Consider the following 20,302-nt stretch of genomic DNA (forward strand, 5'->3'; position numbering starts at 1 on the left):
TGCTGCTCAAAACTCAAGTTACATCAGTCTCTCATGGTATACAGAAGGTGTAGGGTCTCATATTAAACCAGAGGAGGGTGGCTTTTTTGTCTGTTTCTTTCTGTTTGATTGTTCGGTTTGTTTTGTTTTTTTGACTGGGTCATAACTGCATTTTAGATTGCAGTGCTCTGCAATCATTAAGAAAGAGAGACTGGAAAATTTCTCTGAGAAATGCACAAAGTCAGCCCAGAATCAGTTTTGCCTGTTTGACTGGGCTGAGCCTAACTGTTTTCTGAAAATGAGTCCATGAAGAGGGAGCAAACCCTAAGAAGTTTCTTAAACTGAGCTTTCCTGCTCCTTGTATTTGGTGATTTGTAGAAATGTAATACTTTCATTTTCAGAGGGCTTAATGTCACGGAAACAGCAGTAGGCTGTAATTACATAAAGTACTTGATTGATTGTAAAACTTTGGGTGATCTGAAGAAAAGTGAGAATCACATAACAGAGGGGAAGGAATCTTCTTTGAAATTTCAAAGCAAGGGAGTATGTGCTTGTAATAAAAATATTTAAAGTTCTGGTAAACTGCCATGAAAGTAACTAACTTGTGTCTGAGGAAAAGGATCTTGGGGCTTTCTTGAATTGTGAGCTGTTTAGGGAAAAAAGTCTATGAACAAGAGTAGCAGAACTGAGCTGTTGAAATAGACAAACATTTTGGTCCCTGAGCCAATCAGGCCCTATGTTTATAGGCAGAAGTAACTTTTTAATTGGTGCTTAAATGTAGATCTCTGTAGCTTCACAGGCCATAATATTGCAAAGTGTAAGAGTAGCCCTTGCTCTGGATCAGACCGGTTGATGCTGTTTTAAATTTATTCAGTGATCAAAGAAAAGTATTTGGTAACATCATAGTTTTGTAGGGTGGGGGAGGGAAAACAGCTCCATTCCAGCAGCAGCATGGTACTTCTCTTCCCAGAGAACAGAAAGATAGAAATCTTTCTATAGCCTGAATGAGTAACTGAGGTATAAGATACTGGCAGAGTTTTGAATCCAAGGTGTCCTAAACCATACAGTGATTTACAGACTCTGGATGTTTGTTGTGGGGCTTTTGTTGTTTTCTGTTCCTCTTGGCTTCATTTCCACAGAAAGACGTGTGTTCATTGGTTTTGTTATGCATATGAGCCATGTTGTTCTAAAAATGGCAGTTAGCAATTATACATAGTACAAGTTTGCCTGAAGCTGGGAGATAATGTGAAGTTAGTCTGTACAAAAGGAGAAAGCAGAGATTTGTCTTTGAATAAAATTACTAGAATAGAATTTTGTCAGCAGAAGTTGTGTGTGAATGGAGGTGTCTGTAACCAGTGAATTAGTTGTTTTCTCTCTACTAGGTGGATTGCCTGAGTCCAGTAAACCATCAGAGGCTCTGTGTTCTCTTCAGCAGCTCTTCTTCTCAGTCCAGCAATGCTCCAAGTGCCTGTGTTAGCCCCTGGTATGAAAACTACTCCTCTACAGCTTGTATAATTGCTATGCTTTCCTTCCCAAAGTCAGAATCAGTGCCTGCCTCATAGCAGTATTTCTTTAAGGACTCCTTAAAGAGCTGTAGGTTGTGCCCATCCTGTAACAGGAACTTTTGCCAAAAGACTTTTGTGTTGTGTGGTCAGGTGAATCCACAGCAGTATTGCACAGCCGCTGTAATACCCAAGGCATGAATGAGAAAGCCCAGCTGAAGCCGAACGCTTTAGTTGGTCTTTCACTGCAGAGTAATGTCTCTGTGTGGGGAGCACTGCATGCAATCTTGTGGGGAAGAGTTAGTGTAAATGAACACAGAACAATGTCCAAGCCCAAAAATGAGCCTCGTGAGAATTTTGGAATACTTGTAGATTGTATTATCCAAGAGTGGCATTGGAATATGTTGCTGTCTTTCTCATACTGTAGTTATTACTATTAATAGCTTTATTTCCAGCTTAGGGGGCTGTAATTTGCTAATTGTGTGCAACTTATGACATACTTTTATCTCTACTAAACAGGACAGGTCTTGGTGTTTAATCGTTATCTTAGGTGATTTTAATCATTAGCTTTGGTGAAAATAAAGAGATGACCCTCTTACAGGGAAAGGTCTGAAGTTCCTGTAAAAGCTTAGAAATGAACCAAAGAAGATGGTGATATGCTCACTAACCAGCAACAATGAGAGGATGTAAATTAGTGATGTTAGGGACACTTAAACTGATACACATTTTAAATGGCTTGGTCACCTCAGGTTCTGAGGAAACAAAAGTTGCTATTAAATACTGTAGAAGAATAAGGATTTCTTGAGGCTTTTTTAATGTTCTGGATGTACCCTTTTTTGTAGGTGTTTAAACATCAGTGCTCGAAGCTGTTTAGACTTCACGCCTAGATATTTTTGATCATGATCTTCGGAAGCGTGTTTGAACTGTACTGGACTTTCAGATGTCAAGTCTAAAGTTGTTCTAGTAGGACTTTGAACTGATTACTAGCAAACCTGACAGCAGGGATCTAGGAAGGGTAGTCAATAGGAAAAAAAGTGTTTGAAGGTTTACAGGGCTGTAAACAAGCCAGCAGTGGGTGTAGATCTGTGCACCGAAAGGCCATTGCACAGCTAACAGTGATGGCATCCAGTCTCTAAAGCTTTTCTATCTCTGCTTTAGGATTGTGACCATGGAGTTCTATGGGAAAAATGACCTAACTCTAGGGATTTTTCTGGAGCGCTACTGTTTCAGGTAAGGAGGAACTTAGTCTAATTCATTCATGCTCACTTGTTACAAGCAAATACATCCGTTGCTTTCCTATTTTGGCCCTGTCCTTCCTACTTTCTTCCATGAGGAAGTGAAACAGATTATGAAACAAGATTTATAAGTTCTTAGAGACAAATGTGTTCGCTTTTTTGTAGCAATTAGGGCTTCGGGGCCAAGTTAAGAGTCTGAACGTGTATTCCAGTTGTCTGTTTGTCAAGACAAGCAGCTGTACTGGTCACAGTTTTCTGAGGTTCCTCTTTGAACATTCATACTAGTGTTGGGTAACACTACCCATTTAGTGTCTCAGAGTAAGGCTTTGTCATATGTGCAAGGTGGCCAGTGTAAGTGGTCCAGAGCGCTTTAAGCCCTCAAAAAGTACTGTATCATTAATTTCATCTCCCAGAGGTGTAAGTTGTTATGTTTCTGTAATAACTGCTGCTGCCACAACCCCATGCAGAGTCTCAGCAGGCTGTGAAGCTGGAGAAGTAACCTGCTCAAAACACAAGCTCACTCTGTTTTCTCCATTGGCCACTTGCAGTAGCAGAATGCTCTTGCTGTTCAGCCTTCTGGAGGAACAAGTATTTCTCCTTCTGGTAATCAGTGAGGAGGAGCTTAGCTGCCAACTTTTAAATTCTTGCTTCTCTCTGCTCATTAGGTAGTGTGTGCTAAAGTGAATGCTTCTCAATCTCCATAGTTTCAGTAAATAAAATTCTTAATTTTTTCACATGAGCAAGAAGAATCTGAGCTTTTTCAGGCTATTTCTGGTTTTGAAGAATATCTCATCTGACTTCAGTACCTAAACAGTGCCATAGAACATCTTTGAACAGTAAAACCCATGACCTTTCTTTGGATGGGTTTTTTTAGGTCAGGGAAGAAAAACCAATACCAGAAAAATAAAAGCTGCATTGTTTTTCTTACCTGTTCATTCAGGAGCTGAAACATTGCTGTTTTGAAGGCTCTTTGTCACATCTTTGTCCTCAGTAGCATTTGCTTGGGTATGCTGCCACAGTGGTCTTCTAATTTGGTGCCAAGCACTTCCACAGGTGCTTTGATCCTTATTTTGTGGATTATACAGAATATGTTTGTAGAAAGTGATTCATTGTAAAAAATTGATAGCAACCAGTATCCAGTCACTGCTTTTGGGACCTGTACAGCCATTGCTGGCATTGGAACTTCGCTACGTGCTACTTCTAAATCACTCTGCAAAAACAACCTTTACTACAGGCTTAGAAAACTTTTTTACAGTGAAGATAAAAAGTACCATGATATTAAAAAGCGTATTAGATCTGGTGAATCAGTTCTTCAGCAGTGCCAAGTATGTGATCATTCGTAAGTGTTTCTGTTTCTCTCTGTAAGGCCTTCCTACCAATGCCCCAGCATGTTCTGTGAAACACCAATGGTGCACCACATTCGTCGCTTTGTTCATGGGCAAGGCTGTGTGCAGATTGTGTTAAAGGAGCTGGACTCCCCTGTGCCTGGGTACCAGCACACCATCCTTACTTACTCCTGGTGCAGACTGTGCAAACAGGTAAGGATGTGGGCTTCAGAATCATTGCTATTCCAATTTAGTATTCTTGTTGTGACTGGCTTTGTATGGAAAGGCAGCATGTTTGAGAAAGTGCTCATCTCTGGAGCTATGGCTAAACTGGCAGAAAACCTGTTACTGATACAGATGTTCTCATGTTACCTACAAATTCCTCTTGTTGCCCTGGGTCTGTTGAGGGTGAAAAATCTTGCGTGAGGCAGTCTTGTTAGAAAGTGTCAAAAGTGACTCTAAGAGGATAGATCTAAGCACAAAAAAATGGAGTTGCCCACTTAGAGGTGAAGAGTATGGTCCTTTGCTTGCAATGAATTATTATGACCATCAAAAGAATGTATGCATGGGGAAGGGCAGACACCAAGACCTACTGGGTTTGTAACTGGCAAAAGCCATTTGGTATTCTTTGATCTGCTGCAGACTGAACAGCCTGCATTGCGTCAATGTGATGTCTAGAGTTCCTTTAGTAGTTATTAGAAAGTAACATCTTCATCAGAGAAACACTAAATTGCTTTAAAAAGCCCACTAGATAGTAAGATTGTGTATTATCTGAAACGTGTTCTGTAATTTAGCTAAGAAAACATTGCTAGCTGGATATTCATCTCTAGCTAAACATTAAGAGCCTTCAAAGAGACAAGAATAAAACTTAATGAAAAAGATTCATGCAGTACCTGAAATGCAAAACATCTCAATTACCCATATGGCTGACTCAGTTCACCTACTTACACTGCCTTAAACATGGGTGATGGATTTAAAGATACCTGGAGGTTAACGCAGTTGCCGACAGCAAGCCCTGTGCTGCTGTGTATACAGCTGCTCTATAACCTTTCATTTCTCTGTGCTCATGTAAACACTTACGTGTCTGAGGCTGTCAAGTGTTTGTAAAGCAGTGTCTGCTCTAAGCTTGCAAGCAGTTCTGGAGATGAATTGCACTGCAAAGCAGTACCACTGCCTCTGTAGCTGAAAAATCACCAGGAAAAAAGTATATGATATGGCCACTACTGCTGGCTGGGTTGCTGGAAATTGATTCCATATAGAGAAATAGCATCCTAGAAATAAGCTTCCATCCAGGGTATGTTTGGACTCCCCCAGCTTAGCACCTGTCATCATCAGCTAGCAGTTGTTGTTCATCAGATTTATTTTAACTATGTGTTGGCCTTAGCTTTGCATAAATGCGATCTTTGTTGTTTAGTGTGTTTCAGGGTCATGGGTGCTTCTGGAACTAGAAATACTAGATTGCTGTGTGGATTATCCTGTCCTTAATCTTGTTTGAAGGATGAAATTGAGACGCCTTTCAATTTTTCAGGTGACACCAGTTGTTCCCCTTTCCAATGACTCTTGGTCTATGTCATTTGCAAAATACCTTGAGCTGAGGTTCTATGGGTACCAGTACACTCGAAGGGCCAATGCAGAGCCTTGTGGGCATTCCATTCACCATGACTATCACCAGTATTTTTCCTATAATCAGATGGTGGCATCTTTCAGGTGAGTTCCACTGCTAAAACCTTCCTTCTCTCTCTAGTACTATATGAAGCATATGGCTCTTGTAAGGATTCATCAGTTCTGTCCTTCACTATGAGTACAGTGTGGGATAGCATAACAGTACCATAACCACAAGTGCAGGATTGTGTGCTGGCTTGCCGAGGCCATTGTGGGTGGCATTGCTGTCCTAGCTGTGGTAGGCAGTGTTCTAAGAGTGGATGGTTCCCGTTCATGATACAGAAGGGAAATGCTTTTCCCCATCTAATTCCAAAAGCTTTCAAACTTTTGGTTTTGCAACATGATTTATGGTTTCACTTTTTGCCTGGGAGATACATGAACAGTGTGTTATTACTGCTAAAAGTAACTTAAGCCCTGGACATATTGACAGTGCCCCTTTTCATATAAGGGCCTCAAACCTCAGTATGGTGTAGAACTAGTACTGTGTGGTGTGAGTCTTGTTACAAGCTGTTGTATTGCCTTCTCAGCTACTCTCCAATCCGGCTGCTGGAAGTGTGTGTCCCACTCCCCAAGATCTACATCAAACGACAGGCTCCATTAAAAGTTACTATTTTGCAGGATCTTAAGGATTTCTCACAAAAGTAAGCTTTGTTTTTAATGTTTTTATTTTGTACTTTTATTAGCAGAACACATAACTATTTTTGCGAGTATGATGAGATTTGGCTAAATAGTCATTATTCGATAGAAAAGTAATAGTTTAAGACATGTATGCATATATACTTCCAAAGGAGAGTGGTATTGAAATCTTTATTACCTTTGTCTGCTCTGTCTGTACTAATCTCTCAACTCTTTGTCTGGTGGCAATTTAGGTTAAATATAGCCAGGAGAAACCAAGATTATTTTCTTCTCTGTCCCTGAATATTGCACTAATGTCTGAGTGATATAGCATTTTTATAGCATTCTGTGATTTTAGAATGATGCTGCCAAGCTCCTGAAAGGTTGGCTATCAGCAGGTGTCTGAAATGTTACCTTATGAAGTGCCTTCTCAAGCACAGTTTTAAAGTATTTTTAATTCCTCACTCTAATGCTAAAAATGAAATGGAAGAGATGGTCCTTGAAGGCCTACTCTGAAAATTGCAGGTTATAATTTGTACTCTTACCCTAACATTCCTTTATCGAACATCTGACTGAGTTTCAATTCTGTCTTCAGCCCCAAAAACCTGCCATGACCTTGCTCAAGTCTCTTGTCTGAACAGAACTGTTGTCATTATATTGGTCATGTGGCAACAGAACTCTCTGGTATATAAAAGTCATTGCCTTTGTTAGCTATTGAATATGGTGACAGCAGGCAGACTGTACCTCCTTCTAGTCCAAGGTAAACTACTATGAACCTGGACACTTTCTAAGTGTAGGAACAAAAAGGTGGAAGACAGGCCTGATGAAAACTCTCTTAAATCCAGCCAGACTGCTGTTCTGCCTGGTCACAGCATTCCTGTACAGCTGATGTCTCTGTGACTGTCTGACTTCAAAACCTGTGGAGCTTTGCTTAGAGCTGAAATAGAGGTACTCATTATTTCTGAGCCCTGCTGGTGGAGGTGTAGCTTGCAGACCCAGATTCTTCCTAATCACAGATGGCACAACAGTTCCCCTTTGTTAGTAATGTGTTTGAGACATTTATATTGCTCTCTGACAGCTTCCACTGCTAAGAATAAATTGTGGAGACAAATGCAGTGTGTGTAACTTCTCAGTTTCTCCTATTACAAATGAAGTTTTCCCAACTTTCTCTGTAAATACAGTTGGATAGCTCACTGTGCAGGAAGGCTGTCATATATTGTCTTTTGTACTTGTGAGGAATGAGACAACTCTTTGTAGAAATTAAAACAATTTATTAAAACAGAAAAATTGAAAAATTGCAAAAAAAACTAACAAAATATAAAAATTTAGGATCCTAGTGGCTCAAGAGGTATGCCCCAGGAGCGCAGGGATTCAGGAGCTTTGGCTTAAGACAGCTCTGAACCTCAGGTAGAGAAAAAAAACAAACTTGCAGTTTAGGCTGGTCAAAAAGAAATCTATTTCTAAAAGCCCCTAGAAAGGGGTAGGTTTCTCCAGCACTGCCTTAGCAAGCTGGAGAGGAAGGGAGACTAAGAGTGGGCGTGTCTTTTGGCTCCCTTTTATAGCTTTTGCTCCGCCCACAGTCCGCCCACAGCCCACCCCTTTGGTTCAAGGTGATTGGTGCTCTCCCTTTGACAGACCATCTCCGTCCACCAATGGCTCCTCCTGGTCAGAGGGGTGATATTAGTTGAGATAAGGGTCAGGTGCTTATGGGGGCTGGGCTGTTTGTTGCAACTGGGGTTTTTAAAATCTGCCTTGAAACCAAGATACAAGTAAAACAAAAAAAATACATCCAACACATCTTAAAACACTTGTAAAAGTATACAGTAAACACAGGAAGACCATAAAAACTTGATTAGTGTACCTGGACTGATGGATTGATTTTAACATTCAATTTAAAAATATTAAGCTCAAATTAATTAAGGCACTTAATATGCAAAGACCAAGCACAAATAGGGATTTCATGTATGACATACTCTTAAATGCTAACCTTAAACACATTCAGACTTTTATTAAAGAATGTTGAAGAAGCTCCAAGTAGTCACAGCCTAACTCTTTGCATCGGTACTGACAGGGTGTCACAAGTGTATCTCGCTGTGGATGATCGCCTTGCTTCTCTGAAAACGGATACTTTCAGCAAAACAAGGGAAGAGAAGATGGAAGACCTCTTTGCCCAAAAGGAGGTAATAGACTATTTTTGCATCAGTGGACCATGGGCTAAGTGCGTGGAGGAGCTACTCAGATCCTGTGTTATCTTGGGTGACAGAACACTGACAGCTTTTCTTTTGGCAGATGGAAGAAGGGGAGTTTCAAAACTGGACTGAGAAAATCCAAGCAAGGCTGCTTTCATCATCACTGGACACACCTCAACAGCTGCAATCTGTTTTTGAGTCTCTGATAGCTAAAAAGCAAGGACTTTGTGAGATGCTGCAAGCCTGGAATAATAGGTAAGAGGACATATGGTGGAATCAAGAGCAGCACTGATACTGTGTTGGTTCTAGGAGGGAAGAAGTTCAACTGTACAGCTGCTCTATAGAGCTTGTGCTGAATGTCCTCTACTGTTTAAGACCACACAGCTGATTGGTTGGAACAGAAACATGATAAAAGTATTGTGTTGCAGAGCACAACTTGCATCTGGAGGAGAAATTTTCATTTGATTAAAGGTAGAAGACATGGAAAGAGGGAAGCGTGGGACCAGTTGTTTGGGGGAAATTACCTCAGAGGTGAAGAAAATGTGCTGTCTTTGGCCATTTGATACATCTTTGGCACATGTTAGCGGCAATCTGAGTTTACAGTAAAGACTTGTGAAGTCATGCTTGGCTGTATTCCGGTATGGAGCAGCTTCATAACTTGTGTCATTCAGAGATAAGACCAGTAACCTATCTTTTGACGAATTTTTCTTTGGTGGTGGTGGTTTTATGTGTGTTGGTTTTGTTTATTTATTTTTTGTTTAAGATTGCAGGATCTCTTCCAACAAGAGAAAGGGAGAAAACGTCCATCAGTACCACCCAGCCCTGGGAGGCTGAGGCAAGGTGAAGAAAGCAAGGTATGGGTAACAGGCTATAAACCTCTTAAACTTCTTTTTTTTCCTGGGGCAATACAATAGTCTTAAGACTGGCTTCAGTTCTCTTTAATAATTAGTAAACTGGTTTTACTGCATCTTGTAGTTTTCAACTGTAAAAGCTTTAATTGCATGTTAGTATATGTATGTTTTCCTAAAAGATGTGAACTAAGAGCCATAATGTAGAGAGAAAGACTAAGTATGAATAGGAGTTGATTTTCTGTGATGCTTGTGCAGTGTTGATGTGAACACTGCTAGCAGAGAGCTGCTGTCATTGTCAAGTGTGTGCCTAGATAGGAACTGGGCCATCTCCTTCAACCCTTGGTTGTTGCCCATCAGGTGCATCCCTTGTGAAAAAGAAAAGACAAATAATGTTGAGAGGTAGAGCAGATGACACGGGAAGGACTGATAATGGATTTTCAGGATCATCCCTGTTTTGTGATGTATCCTGTGGGAACTGACTGAAGGGATGTATAAATGATTTTGGACTGCTGTCTCAAGAGCTCTGTCCAAGGATACACATGCCAGCATGCTGAACTTCCACCCTTTGGGGAGCTGGAACTCTGAGGATATGTCTGGGCTGCAAGGCAGTACAGTATCAGCATCATACCGAGAGGCAGAACTCCCAATAGTTCTACTATAGCAAGGTGCACTAAAAACCCCTAGAGACCCTGGAATTGCTCTGCTGCATGCACACGTGCCCTTTCCACTTAACAAATTATTTGTGAGGTGCTAAAAGAAACTTAATCTTGTTCTAGCAGGAAGTAGGTTCATTGAGAGGGAGAGTGTAGTGTTTAAAGCAGCATACAGAGATAACAGCCATCATAAAGATCTTGTGAACTTGAGTTGCTCTTGCCTTGTCTTTTTCCTGTGGTAACAGATTCAGTGACAGTACAGAGGCTGAGAAGTGGGTGGGAGTGCTCTGTTGTAGTAAATCTGCTTTTGAAAACATTCCACACAGGCGGGAATAGAGCTGTAAAGAGTTTGGCATCAACATTGGTGTTTTGTTATTCTGTCTAGATCAGTAGCATGGATGCTTCCCCACGCAATGCTTCTCCAGCCCTGCAAAATGGAGAGAAAGGTCTGTTACTTACTTTTTATAAGCCGCCAATTAGAAGTGTGTGGTAGCCCTTTTCCTGATGTAACAGGGGAGCTTTTGTCAAATTTGATAAATCAGAGAAACAGCAAATCCCCATCATGTCACATTTGTTTTTTCTAATAGTAAGATAGAAGTTGGCCATCTGCTTCTAATCTGAAGCTGAATTACTAGTGGTTAGTAAAGTGGCCAACAATGGTTTTCCTTTGAATGCGAGTTTAAAAACTTTCAGAGGCTTTCTAAATAACTGAATAACTACATGGAATTTGGGAAATGCTTTTTGCCTCTTCTGTGATCTGGTTATGGGTGCTGAGACCTCTTACCTGTGAGGCATACTGAGAGTTTGTGGGAGCTGAAGGTAGTAGTTATAAGAATATGCATTTTCTGGAGGTTACGTGCTACTTTGATAAGCCTGCCTGGTCCTTTGATCTGCATGGCCTTACATGCTTTCTAAGTAAAAACTTCCTGAAAGTAGATCCTGGTTATAGCTTGGGCAGGGAGCAAACAGTATGACTTCTTACAGCCACGTAAAATGCTTTCTTCTGTCCTTAACTGTCCTTGTACTCTCAGAGGATCGTTTCCTGACGACTTTATCAAGTCAGAGCTCCACAGGCTCCACCCATCTGCAGCTGCCCACTTCTCCAGAGGTTGCATCGGAGCATATGAGTGCCAACACACTCTCTGAACAGGACACAACAAGCAGCTCAGAAGGTATAGTTCAGTTGTGATCTTGTTTTCTTTCTCTTGCTTTTCTGTGCCAAGTGTGCAAGATCCATTTAGGAAATGATAAATCTGGTAACTCTGTGGTCTGTAGTCATCTTTCTGAATTTACAGCTTGAACTTTGATATTGTGATGCAGATGTAACATGTGTCTGTTCCAGATGTGTTTGATGGACACTCACTGGGATCTACAGACAGCCAAGTGAAGGAGAAGTCTACTATGAAAGCTATTTTGGCTAACTTTTTGCCTGGAAACAACTATAACCCCATTCCCTTTCCTTTGTAAGTACTGCATAGTATATATAATGTACAAAATCGGCAACCTTGAAAGATTGCAGGCAGAGCCATGCATGCTTCCTTTGCTCAGTGTATAATTTAAGTCATTACTTAAGTTTGCCTCTGAATAAACTAGAGAACTTTGTCAAAGTAGGAAGTTTTCTGTATCCTTTCTAGATGATTGTAGTTTACTCACCTTTCTTATGAATGATCTGCCCTTGTGTAATTCCAGTATCAGTTTCTCCTTCTCATAGCAGGCATGCCTCCTCAGAGCTCTTGTGGGAGATGAAGAGGTGGGGAAGAGGGGAGAAAGGTGCCTTCTAACTTCATTGCTGCAGGGAGGGAGTGAAAATGCCCTTCCTTAGCAAAGACTTAACTAAAGCTACATGCCTGCATCTTGTTTTTGCTTCCAGACCTCTTCCAAGGGTTGGACTCAAATTGGCATTGTCTGGGTGTAGGTCAGGTTCAATGGCTACTGCATGTGCCCTCAAGTCTCCCTCCCATGTGAGGATGGGCAGGCTGGAAAGTCTTTCAGCTACTTGTTCTGCATGCTTTGTGTAGTGTTTCTTGTTTGACATGCGCCTAACGTTTGGCAGCCTGAGTTTAACTTGTGAATCCCACCCCCAGGGTAGAAGCAGAGGCCTTGGGCTGATGAGGTAAAAGCTAAATGACTGGACCCTGCAGATAAGTAAAAGAAAATCGTACAGGAATCCAGGAGGCTTTGGGGAATTTTCTGTGCTTGTTCAGAAAAGAGTCCAGGTTTGTCCCCTAATTTCACTCTGCAGGCTATGCTGCTGGACAGTCAAACCAAACTCAGGCAGGTTTTGGTGCCATTAGAAACAGTGGCTGCTAAACAGAAATAGACTCTAACTTGGAGCTGGTCTTCTGGTCTAAGCAGCTTGCTTGAAATGCTGATTGCCCTAACACTCTACCATTTAGAATTAACCACATAGTTATGAATGTGTCTGTTGGGAGAAGCTGATCTGGTGAGCCTTGGTTCTATGCTGAGACTTGCAGCTTGTGCCTGGGAGTGCAGTGATGAGGTCTGGGTTTGACCAAAACTTCTTTTCTTTCCACAAATTTTTATGATCTACTAACAGTCTACGTTGTTTTCATTTAGTGACCCAGATAAGCACTACCTAATGTATGAGCATGAACGTGTACCTATTGCAGTCTGTGAGAAAGAACCAAGCTCCATCATAGCTTTTGCTCTCAGGTACTGGTATGATTTTTGCTGTTCATCTGACTACTTTGTACTTTTGCAGCTTTTGTGTTTGAGGAATATTTAAATTTTAATGATGGGGAGGAAGCATGGCAGGATTTCTACATTAAGCTGTGTTAGAGTTTCTGCCAGAGCTGGGGTTCTTTCCTTTTTCTGCTGAGATATGAAAATGCAACTGGATTTTGGACTTTCTTAGTGGAACTCTGGTATGCAAAAATGACTTAGTTGTGTGGTGTTTCTTTTAATGAGATATTACTAGAGAAAGAAGTGCAACTAAGGTTTGCTCAGCCTCTCCAGCTGGAGGAAGTGCAACTGAGTTGGGGAACAACTGTTGGTATTGATATTGCAGTCTGTCCCTTGCCTACCTTTGGTCATAGCAGCTCTTGCTACTGCTCAGCTCTCCACACCAGCTGCTTCAGTAAACCTTTGGGTTTCCATGTCACGAGGCAGCGGATTTTTGAAGAAGGGCATTCTTAAATTGTGGGAGGGGGAAAAAATAAGGGGATGTTTTTCCTGCAGTATTGTCTAGAGCAGCTTCTGTTCTAAGAAAACTAAGTTCTAATTACAAGAAAAAATAAAACAGAGGTTTTTCTACAGTGGTGTTTTGTTTCCTGTGGTTGTCTCTGAACTGAATCTTTGGGCTGGTATGGCAGTTTCCCAGAGAACACTTAATTATTTTTGGTTCTGTTCTTTCTTTTCTTCTTCTTCTTTTTTTTTTTTTAATTTTTTTTTTAAATTTTCCTTTCCCCATCAGTTGCAAGGAGTACAGAAATGCCCTGGATGAGTTGTCTAAAGCATCTCTGAAGAACAGTTCTGAAGAAGGACTACAATCAAACAGGTTACATGCAGGAACTACAGTACATAGAGTGAAGACACAGTGATGGTAGTGAATAAGCCAAAACTAGAATGGGGAAGAACCTTCAAAATACACCCCTGTTGTTAGGATCTCTGCTTGCTTATGGAATCTGACTCATTCCATGTAACCAACACGTACTTCAGTATGTGGGTTTCCGTTTCGTGTTAGGGACCATGCTGGCTCCATCACCTAATCCCTTGATTGTGTGCATGATAGGAACACTGGGCCTGCTTACCTTTGCTGTGGTCATGGATGGAACCATTGCTATGGACCCTGAAAAGTATTTTTTAGGAAGGTGGAGGAGGACAACTTTGGAGAGTTCCACACCATTTTAAATGGTGTCTTCTTCCCTTAATGTTTAGGCAGGGGGGATAAAGAAATGTCCAGGCATAAAGCAGTAGTTGTAGGGTGGTAGTAGGTAGTGGTAGTAGTAGTAGGGTGGCAGTATGTGTTGGCTCATGACTTCTTTGTTCTTTCTCCTTTCAGCATGTCAGACAGCAAACCCAAGAGCAGCAGCCCTGTCCGCCTGCCTGAGGCTAACATGTGTCCACTTCGCAGTGCAGAGCCAGAACAACGTAAGACCATTTTGCCAAAATCATATCCATGATGCTAATCTCAGCTCAGACGTGAGTCCACTTGGATTCTAGTTCTTGTGGGGAGAAAAGAGCAGCATTCTGAGTTGAAAGTGTGACTAGTTTTAGTGTTGACTTAATGTAACACATGAGAAGGGTGGGAGTGTGTGGTTTTTTTTGTTTTTTGAAGTCTGGGGCTTTCTCTCATTCTCATGAGATCAAACTGTCATCCCCTGATTTAATGTTATTATGTAGTGGACCTAGGGTTGTTCTTGAATCTAGCCTGTTCAATGGGATATGATGCCTTCTTTTGGCATTGCCTTCTTTAGAGAGATGCAGTTAAATATTTTGAAATGGAGACATGAAGTTCTTACTGTGTTAAAGACACTCATGCTTGGTCTGTGTTTTCAAAAGTCTCTGCATTCTAGGATGCTACTCAGAACACTAAATCGTCTACCTGCATGGACCTTGGTTGCCTGAAGAATAGCAAATGAGTTGAATGGCATCATTCCTCCAGTTAGAACAATGAATGGGGAATATTCATAGGAGTCATGCTTTTATTAAACTGCCAACACCATCCATTGTGGAAATGCCAACACCATCTTTTTCTATTCCTTTTCACTGTAGCAAAGAAACCATCTGGTGTTTTGTCTTTCTTCCGTGGCACGGGAGGGAAGAGCCCAGACCTGTCTTCCCAGAAGAAAGAGACCTTGCGTGGTGCTGACAGTGCTTACTACCAGGTTGGACAGATGGGCAAAGAGGGAACAGAAAACCAAGGAGCAGAGACTCAAGGTACAAGACTGCAGAGCCCATCTTCTCTCTTGCATTGTTACTTCTCCCAAACCTTATTCATACGTGCAAGGCCCCGAATGCACTCCTGCTCATATTTCACCAATCCAAGGTTACTCAGCATGCATTGAAAATGAATCATTTGAACATCGAATATGGTTTTTTCCTAAGTACATTGCTTTTCTTTGTGATAAGAGAAACAGGATCTTTCAAACCCAAACTATAGGTACATTGAGTAGTCTGGTCTTGAATGCCTTTGGATTGAGTTGACTCTAGTTAAGCAGCCCAGTCTCTCTTTCTCAGTTGCTGTTTAGTTCTCTTTGTTTCAGCATATGGAAAATGAATGAAGAGGAAGAGAAAGACTGGACTTGTGTCCATAAACAGCAGGGCCCTTGTAGCATATGTATTATATTATACAATTATAGCTATATTTCTAATTCCCTGTGTATAGTTCCCTCTGTATTCTTGGAAAAAAAAAGAAAATATTTTTCTTGTAATGTGAGTTTACAAGTAGTACCTAATGTGGCTTGCTCAGTAATAATAGTGAACAGCCCTGACAGAATGGTCCTTTTATGCCTTCAGATGATGGAGATGGAGGAGATGGACAGAAGAAACAGGTGGTGAATCCCCATGTGGAACTCCGTGAGTAGTTGTAAATAAAAACTTAGTCTTAGCTGACAAACTCATTTCTTCATGCACATGTAGTAGAAATCTTGAAGTTAATAATGGTTTTTTCTTTGTATTTGGTATGAAGGAAAAGCAAATCAAGAAAAAAGCAATGCACTTTTTACTTACTGCTTTCAATCTCTTTTGCAAAAATACTCCATTAGCTTTTTTTTGATCAGTCTTTTGTCCAAACACTTTCCCATGACATACACTGGAAGCTAATCTAGAGGGAGTTGACTTGCCTGTAAATTTTCCATTTAAATCCTGTTGGTTGAAACTTCTGAATTACAATAAGCATGAGCGGGTTATTTAGCACAATAATGCTCCTCTAGACATCAGTAAAATCTCAGTGTTGTCGTGGGTAGTCGGTGCCTATTGCATGCTGTTGTTGAGAAAAACCATTTCTTGCAGAGTTCTCGGATGCGAATGCCAAGTTCTACTGCCGGATTTATTACGCTGGGGAGTTTCACAAGATGCGTGAAGTGATCCTGGGGAGCAGTGAAGAGGATTTCATCCGCTCCCTCTCTCACTCGATGCCCTGGCAGGCACGAGGTGGCAAATCTGGAGCTGCATTCTATGTGACTGAGGGTAAATGCAGCTTCTTCCCCCTTTGGATTAGAGGGTATTACTCGTGGATGGCGGTGGTTAGCATCTCATTTAATCCCTGATAACCTCTGTCTGGAGGGTTGCTGATGCTGAAGTGGCCACTCAGAAGGGAAAATTAAGTGGATTTTTCTGGGGTCTTGAATATCAAATTATTTGTCTCTGTACATGCAGGAAAACGAAATGTAGTTCTGTTTTCAGCAGTAGCAGCTAGGAAGGCCAGTTGAACTGAAGGGTTGTACTCTTAGGCAGGCTTCAGAAAACAAAAACTTGAGTATAATTCAAGGAAAACTTGTTACTAAACACACAGTGTTTCTTACAAACCCATGTGCTATAGTTAATCTAATTTTTTTTTAAACTGTGGCTGTTTCTAGACTTCTGCATAAAACATGTATTGAACAGAGTGGTCTGTAGGCTGTTTCTGTTGTCTGTATAGGAAGCCCATCGAGCTGAAGTAGATCTAGTGTAGGCAGTCTCTTGTCCATGATTTACTAGAAGATAGAAATCCAGGGAGGTTGAAATTCAAAATATGTGAAGTAAAAAGAATCTAGAAGTGAGCTTTCGTAGGTAAGGATTTAAGAGAATTGTAGTGCTTTAATTTTTCAAACCATTTCAGCTATGTGACAGTCCTAAAAAAATTTCAAATAGTACATCACTTATTGTATGTAACCCTGTTGCCTCTGTCTGATGTTGTAACAGATGATAGATTCATCCTGAAGCAAATGCCTCGTCTGGAAGTCCAGTCGTTCCTTGACTTTGCTCCACACTACTTCACTTACATCACTAATGCAGTTCAGCAGAAGGTATTAAAAGATGCCTTTTATTTTAGGCAGTGTTCTGTATTTTACAGACTAGTAGAAGTTTCTATTAATCTTTTTCATTTAAATAAAAGAAAATGGTGGTGGTTATGAGTTACACTAATAATGTGTTTTTAAGGTGTAAAGTGGAAATTATGCTTGGGCTTCTAAGCTGTAATACAGAGTCAGAGCAGTGGTGCTTCTAGTATGGGACTGCCGATTGTCTCTACACAGACATCTCAACCCATGTCTTGTCTTCATTAGAAGCCCACAGCACTGGCTAAAATCCTTGGGGTATATCGAATTGGTTACAAGAACTCTCAAAACAACACTGAAAAGAAGCTGGATCTGCTTGTCATGGAAAACCTTTTCTATGGCAGGAAAATGGCTCAGGTAAGAACAAAGTGTTCTGTGTCCTTGCAGTGCAGTTGTGACTGGGAGAAAGAGCAGGGTCATTTGTGGCCATCTAGGTAACTTTTTGTGTGTGCTGTCTGCAACTAGCACTCCGCAAAGGTGACAGCTGGGGCCTCTTTCCTTGGTTCGGGATCCCCAGGAACGATGCCTGTATTGGCTAGTTCAGGTAGCTGTTGCGTAGGATTCAGTCTGTAGAAGTCTTGTTTGTCCCTGTATCTCTGGTATCTGAGAGAAAGCATTACTAATCTGATAAGGAAAATGTAAAATCTTTGTAAAAAGCTTTCAGAGGAACTGACTGGAATTACAGACTAATTTATTTAGAGTGAGAGCCTCACTCAGATGGTAAGTTACTCTGTAGTGTGGGGGGAGTTCGTAAGTTTTTCAACCCACTGTTCTTTCTTGGAACCACTTCAGGTATGGGACAAGATTCTGAGTTCAGTCTTGCTCTTAGTCAAGGAAGAGCAATCTTTGAGGTAGTAGAATGAAGATCTTAAAATAACTAGGGGCAAATTCTCTTTAAATAGAGATTTGAAACTGAAAAGGAAGTTCAAACAAACATCACTTATAAAACTAGATAGTATCGGTTCTTTCCACCTTACCTCTCAGTGCCAGACCTCAAACAGGGAATGTTTGTGGGAGGAAGTGGGTGGAGGGAATTCTAGATAGATGTAAAAGATGTTGTGGGTTTTCTTTTTGTGTGTCTCTTTAAGTCATGAGGAGAGCTCAGGCACTACAAAACAGAAACACAGACAGACTGTGGACTCTATTCCACAGAAGTTAGTGAAATCTTGACTGGACAGAAGTTGAACAACCTTCTCTAACAGGGCCTACTTGAAGCAGGATTTTGGACTGGAGAACTCCAGAGATAATTTCCAGCCTAACTGGTATTTCATGCAGCACCCACCTCCCTCTTCAGTGGCTTTGCTTTTGTCAGTAATTAACTCTGTAGAAACTGGCTGGAAAACTGAGTTTACCTAAACAATATAGAAAGTAGGGACAGCTTTTTTCTTGTAATTTATACGAAATATTAATGAAATAACTTGCCTAAAACTTGTGAATTGAAGTGGCAGAACTTTCACCCAGGCTTACATGCTGTTCTCCACAAAATGCTTATTGTTAACTCTTCCTTCTAAAGAGAAGGAAAGAGTTGCCCTGCTGTGCTGCATTCTCAAATGTTAGGTACTGAAGTCTTTAACCCAGAAAAATGCAACAAAGTAGTGCTGTTCTCCATTTGCAGGTGTTTGACCTGAAGGGCTCCCTCCGGAATAGAAATGTTAAAACAGACACAGGCAAGGAAACTTGTGATGTAGTCCTGCTGGATGAAAACCTTCTGAAGATGGTTCGGGACAATCCCTTGTACATCCGTTCTCATTGCAAAGCTGTGCTGAAAGCTTCCATACACAGTGATTCCCAGTTCCTCTCCAGCCATCTCATCATTGACTATTCCCTGCTGGTGGGTCGTGATGATACCAACAATGAGCTGGTTGTTGGGATCATTGGTAGGTTGTCTTTTGTATTTTCTTGCTCTCAGATGATGAAACGGTTTTCTTCTGGTTTAGGTGTTCATTGTTCTCTTAGAACTGTGCCACCACCAGAGAGATGTGTGTCAGGAAATCTTATCTTCTCCCTGGTGGAATACCCTCACCTCTTACAAGTATTCAAAGTGGAGGCAGGAAGTCATCTCTCCAGGTCTTGTATAGGCTTAGATTAGTATTTGTATTGCTATGAGTATATGTAGGAGGCCTCACAGGTAGTTTAACCTACACTTTGACTGCAGTTGAAGCAGGAAAGGTTATTTGTATGCTCTTATGTGTTTAATCTGTAAACTTTAGTCATGTTTACATAGTCTTTTAAATCTTGTGTGGAGGAGCTCTAAGGAGAAACAGTAGTGGTAGGGTTGGAAGAGAGAAGTTAAACATCATGGCATCTCTCATGATCATGTAGTCTGACCTGGGTAATATGAGTGGCAATGCAGTAATTACCTTGCTGCATCCTCTGACTTGTGACTGGTAAGTAGAGCCTCATCTTTAGACAGGCAAACTTCTGTAGTATAGAAAACTTAGAGATGAGGCAATATTGCAGGATGTGGAATTGACTCATGGAAATGGTCTTGAAACCCAGCTCCTAAATGCTTCCAGATGAGATCTCAGGACAGGTGGTCTGGATTACTCTTACTGTGATAAAGCTTGAAAGCCATTTCAATAACATTTCTAGTTGAGAATTAAAGTCCCAGCTACAAAGAAAGCTGGTGTTTGTTGCAAGTTTTTATTACTTTCTAGATTTGTTGACTCTTGAATATTGGAGTAAACAGGATGGGTCTACACTGACCATGTGCTTCTCCTGTGTGTGTGGCTTTTTGTTGTCCTATGTTAAGTCTTACCTGATTGAAGAGTATATTTTATATGATATTTAAAGCTACCAGTTCCTTCAGTGTTTAACACAAATATATGAAGGAACTTGGTGAACACAAATATCTTTAAGAAGAGAGAACATGCCTGCTGTATCAGGCTATCAGAATGTTCTCTAGGTGATACCCTGAGAACTTACAAACTAGTCAAGCTAAATTTTTGTCAGACTGGAACTAAAAACTCTTAGTTTGGATTGTGTTTTAATCAGAGGTCACTATCTCTACCTATTTTAGGTCCTTATGTGGTACAGGACACAAGTAAGTTAGGTCTGTGAAAAGCTTTGAAAACTTTATTCATAGGCTCTGTTGTGTGAGATGCTGGGCCTTGGGGCATGAAGTTGTTAGTGAACAAACTGTTCACTGATATCTGTCCCAAAACACTCTACGGAATATTTTCAGAGAGTATTCAGGTAAATGGATAAGTCTTAAGATTGTCAGGACTGGCACAGGTGCGATGAAATGTGAATACTTATCGTGGCCTTTTGTAAATTTAGAAACAGTAAATTCA

The 20,302-nt window shown here is 40.9% G+C and overlaps 1 protein-coding gene across 1 annotated transcript in view; it reads left to right on the plus strand.

The window, feature by feature from the left end:
• Window positions 1-20,302, plus strand: part of LOC138113667 (1-phosphatidylinositol 3-phosphate 5-kinase-like) — a 38,671-nt gene that overhangs the window by 13,080 nt on the left and 5,289 nt on the right. Inside the window, exons 10-29 of the mRNA XM_069022303.1 lie at window positions 1,362-1,462; window positions 2,640-2,711; window positions 4,083-4,254; window positions 5,570-5,748; window positions 6,231-6,344; window positions 8,390-8,498; window positions 8,608-8,762; window positions 9,271-9,361; window positions 10,397-10,457; window positions 11,043-11,183; window positions 11,354-11,474; window positions 12,589-12,684; window positions 13,445-13,528; window positions 14,033-14,121; window positions 14,746-14,910; window positions 15,490-15,549; window positions 15,985-16,161; window positions 16,876-16,979; window positions 17,238-17,366; window positions 18,625-18,886. Of these exons, the coding sequence (XP_068878404.1) occupies window positions 1,362-1,462; window positions 2,640-2,711; window positions 4,083-4,254; window positions 5,570-5,748; window positions 6,231-6,344; window positions 8,390-8,498; window positions 8,608-8,762; window positions 9,271-9,361; window positions 10,397-10,457; window positions 11,043-11,183; window positions 11,354-11,474; window positions 12,589-12,684; window positions 13,445-13,528; window positions 14,033-14,121; window positions 14,746-14,910; window positions 15,490-15,549; window positions 15,985-16,161; window positions 16,876-16,979; window positions 17,238-17,366; window positions 18,625-18,886 (2,482 nt within the window). The remainder of the gene's footprint in view (window positions 1-1,361; window positions 1,463-2,639; window positions 2,712-4,082; window positions 4,255-5,569; window positions 5,749-6,230; window positions 6,345-8,389; window positions 8,499-8,607; window positions 8,763-9,270; window positions 9,362-10,396; window positions 10,458-11,042; window positions 11,184-11,353; window positions 11,475-12,588; window positions 12,685-13,444; window positions 13,529-14,032; window positions 14,122-14,745; window positions 14,911-15,489; window positions 15,550-15,984; window positions 16,162-16,875; window positions 16,980-17,237; window positions 17,367-18,624; window positions 18,887-20,302) is intronic.

This window comes from Aphelocoma coerulescens, chromosome 7 (genome assembly GCF_041296385.1).
Source record: "Aphelocoma coerulescens isolate FSJ_1873_10779 chromosome 7, UR_Acoe_1.0, whole genome shotgun sequence".
In the NCBI taxonomy this organism is placed as follows: domain Eukaryota; kingdom Metazoa; phylum Chordata; class Aves; order Passeriformes; family Corvidae; genus Aphelocoma; species Aphelocoma coerulescens.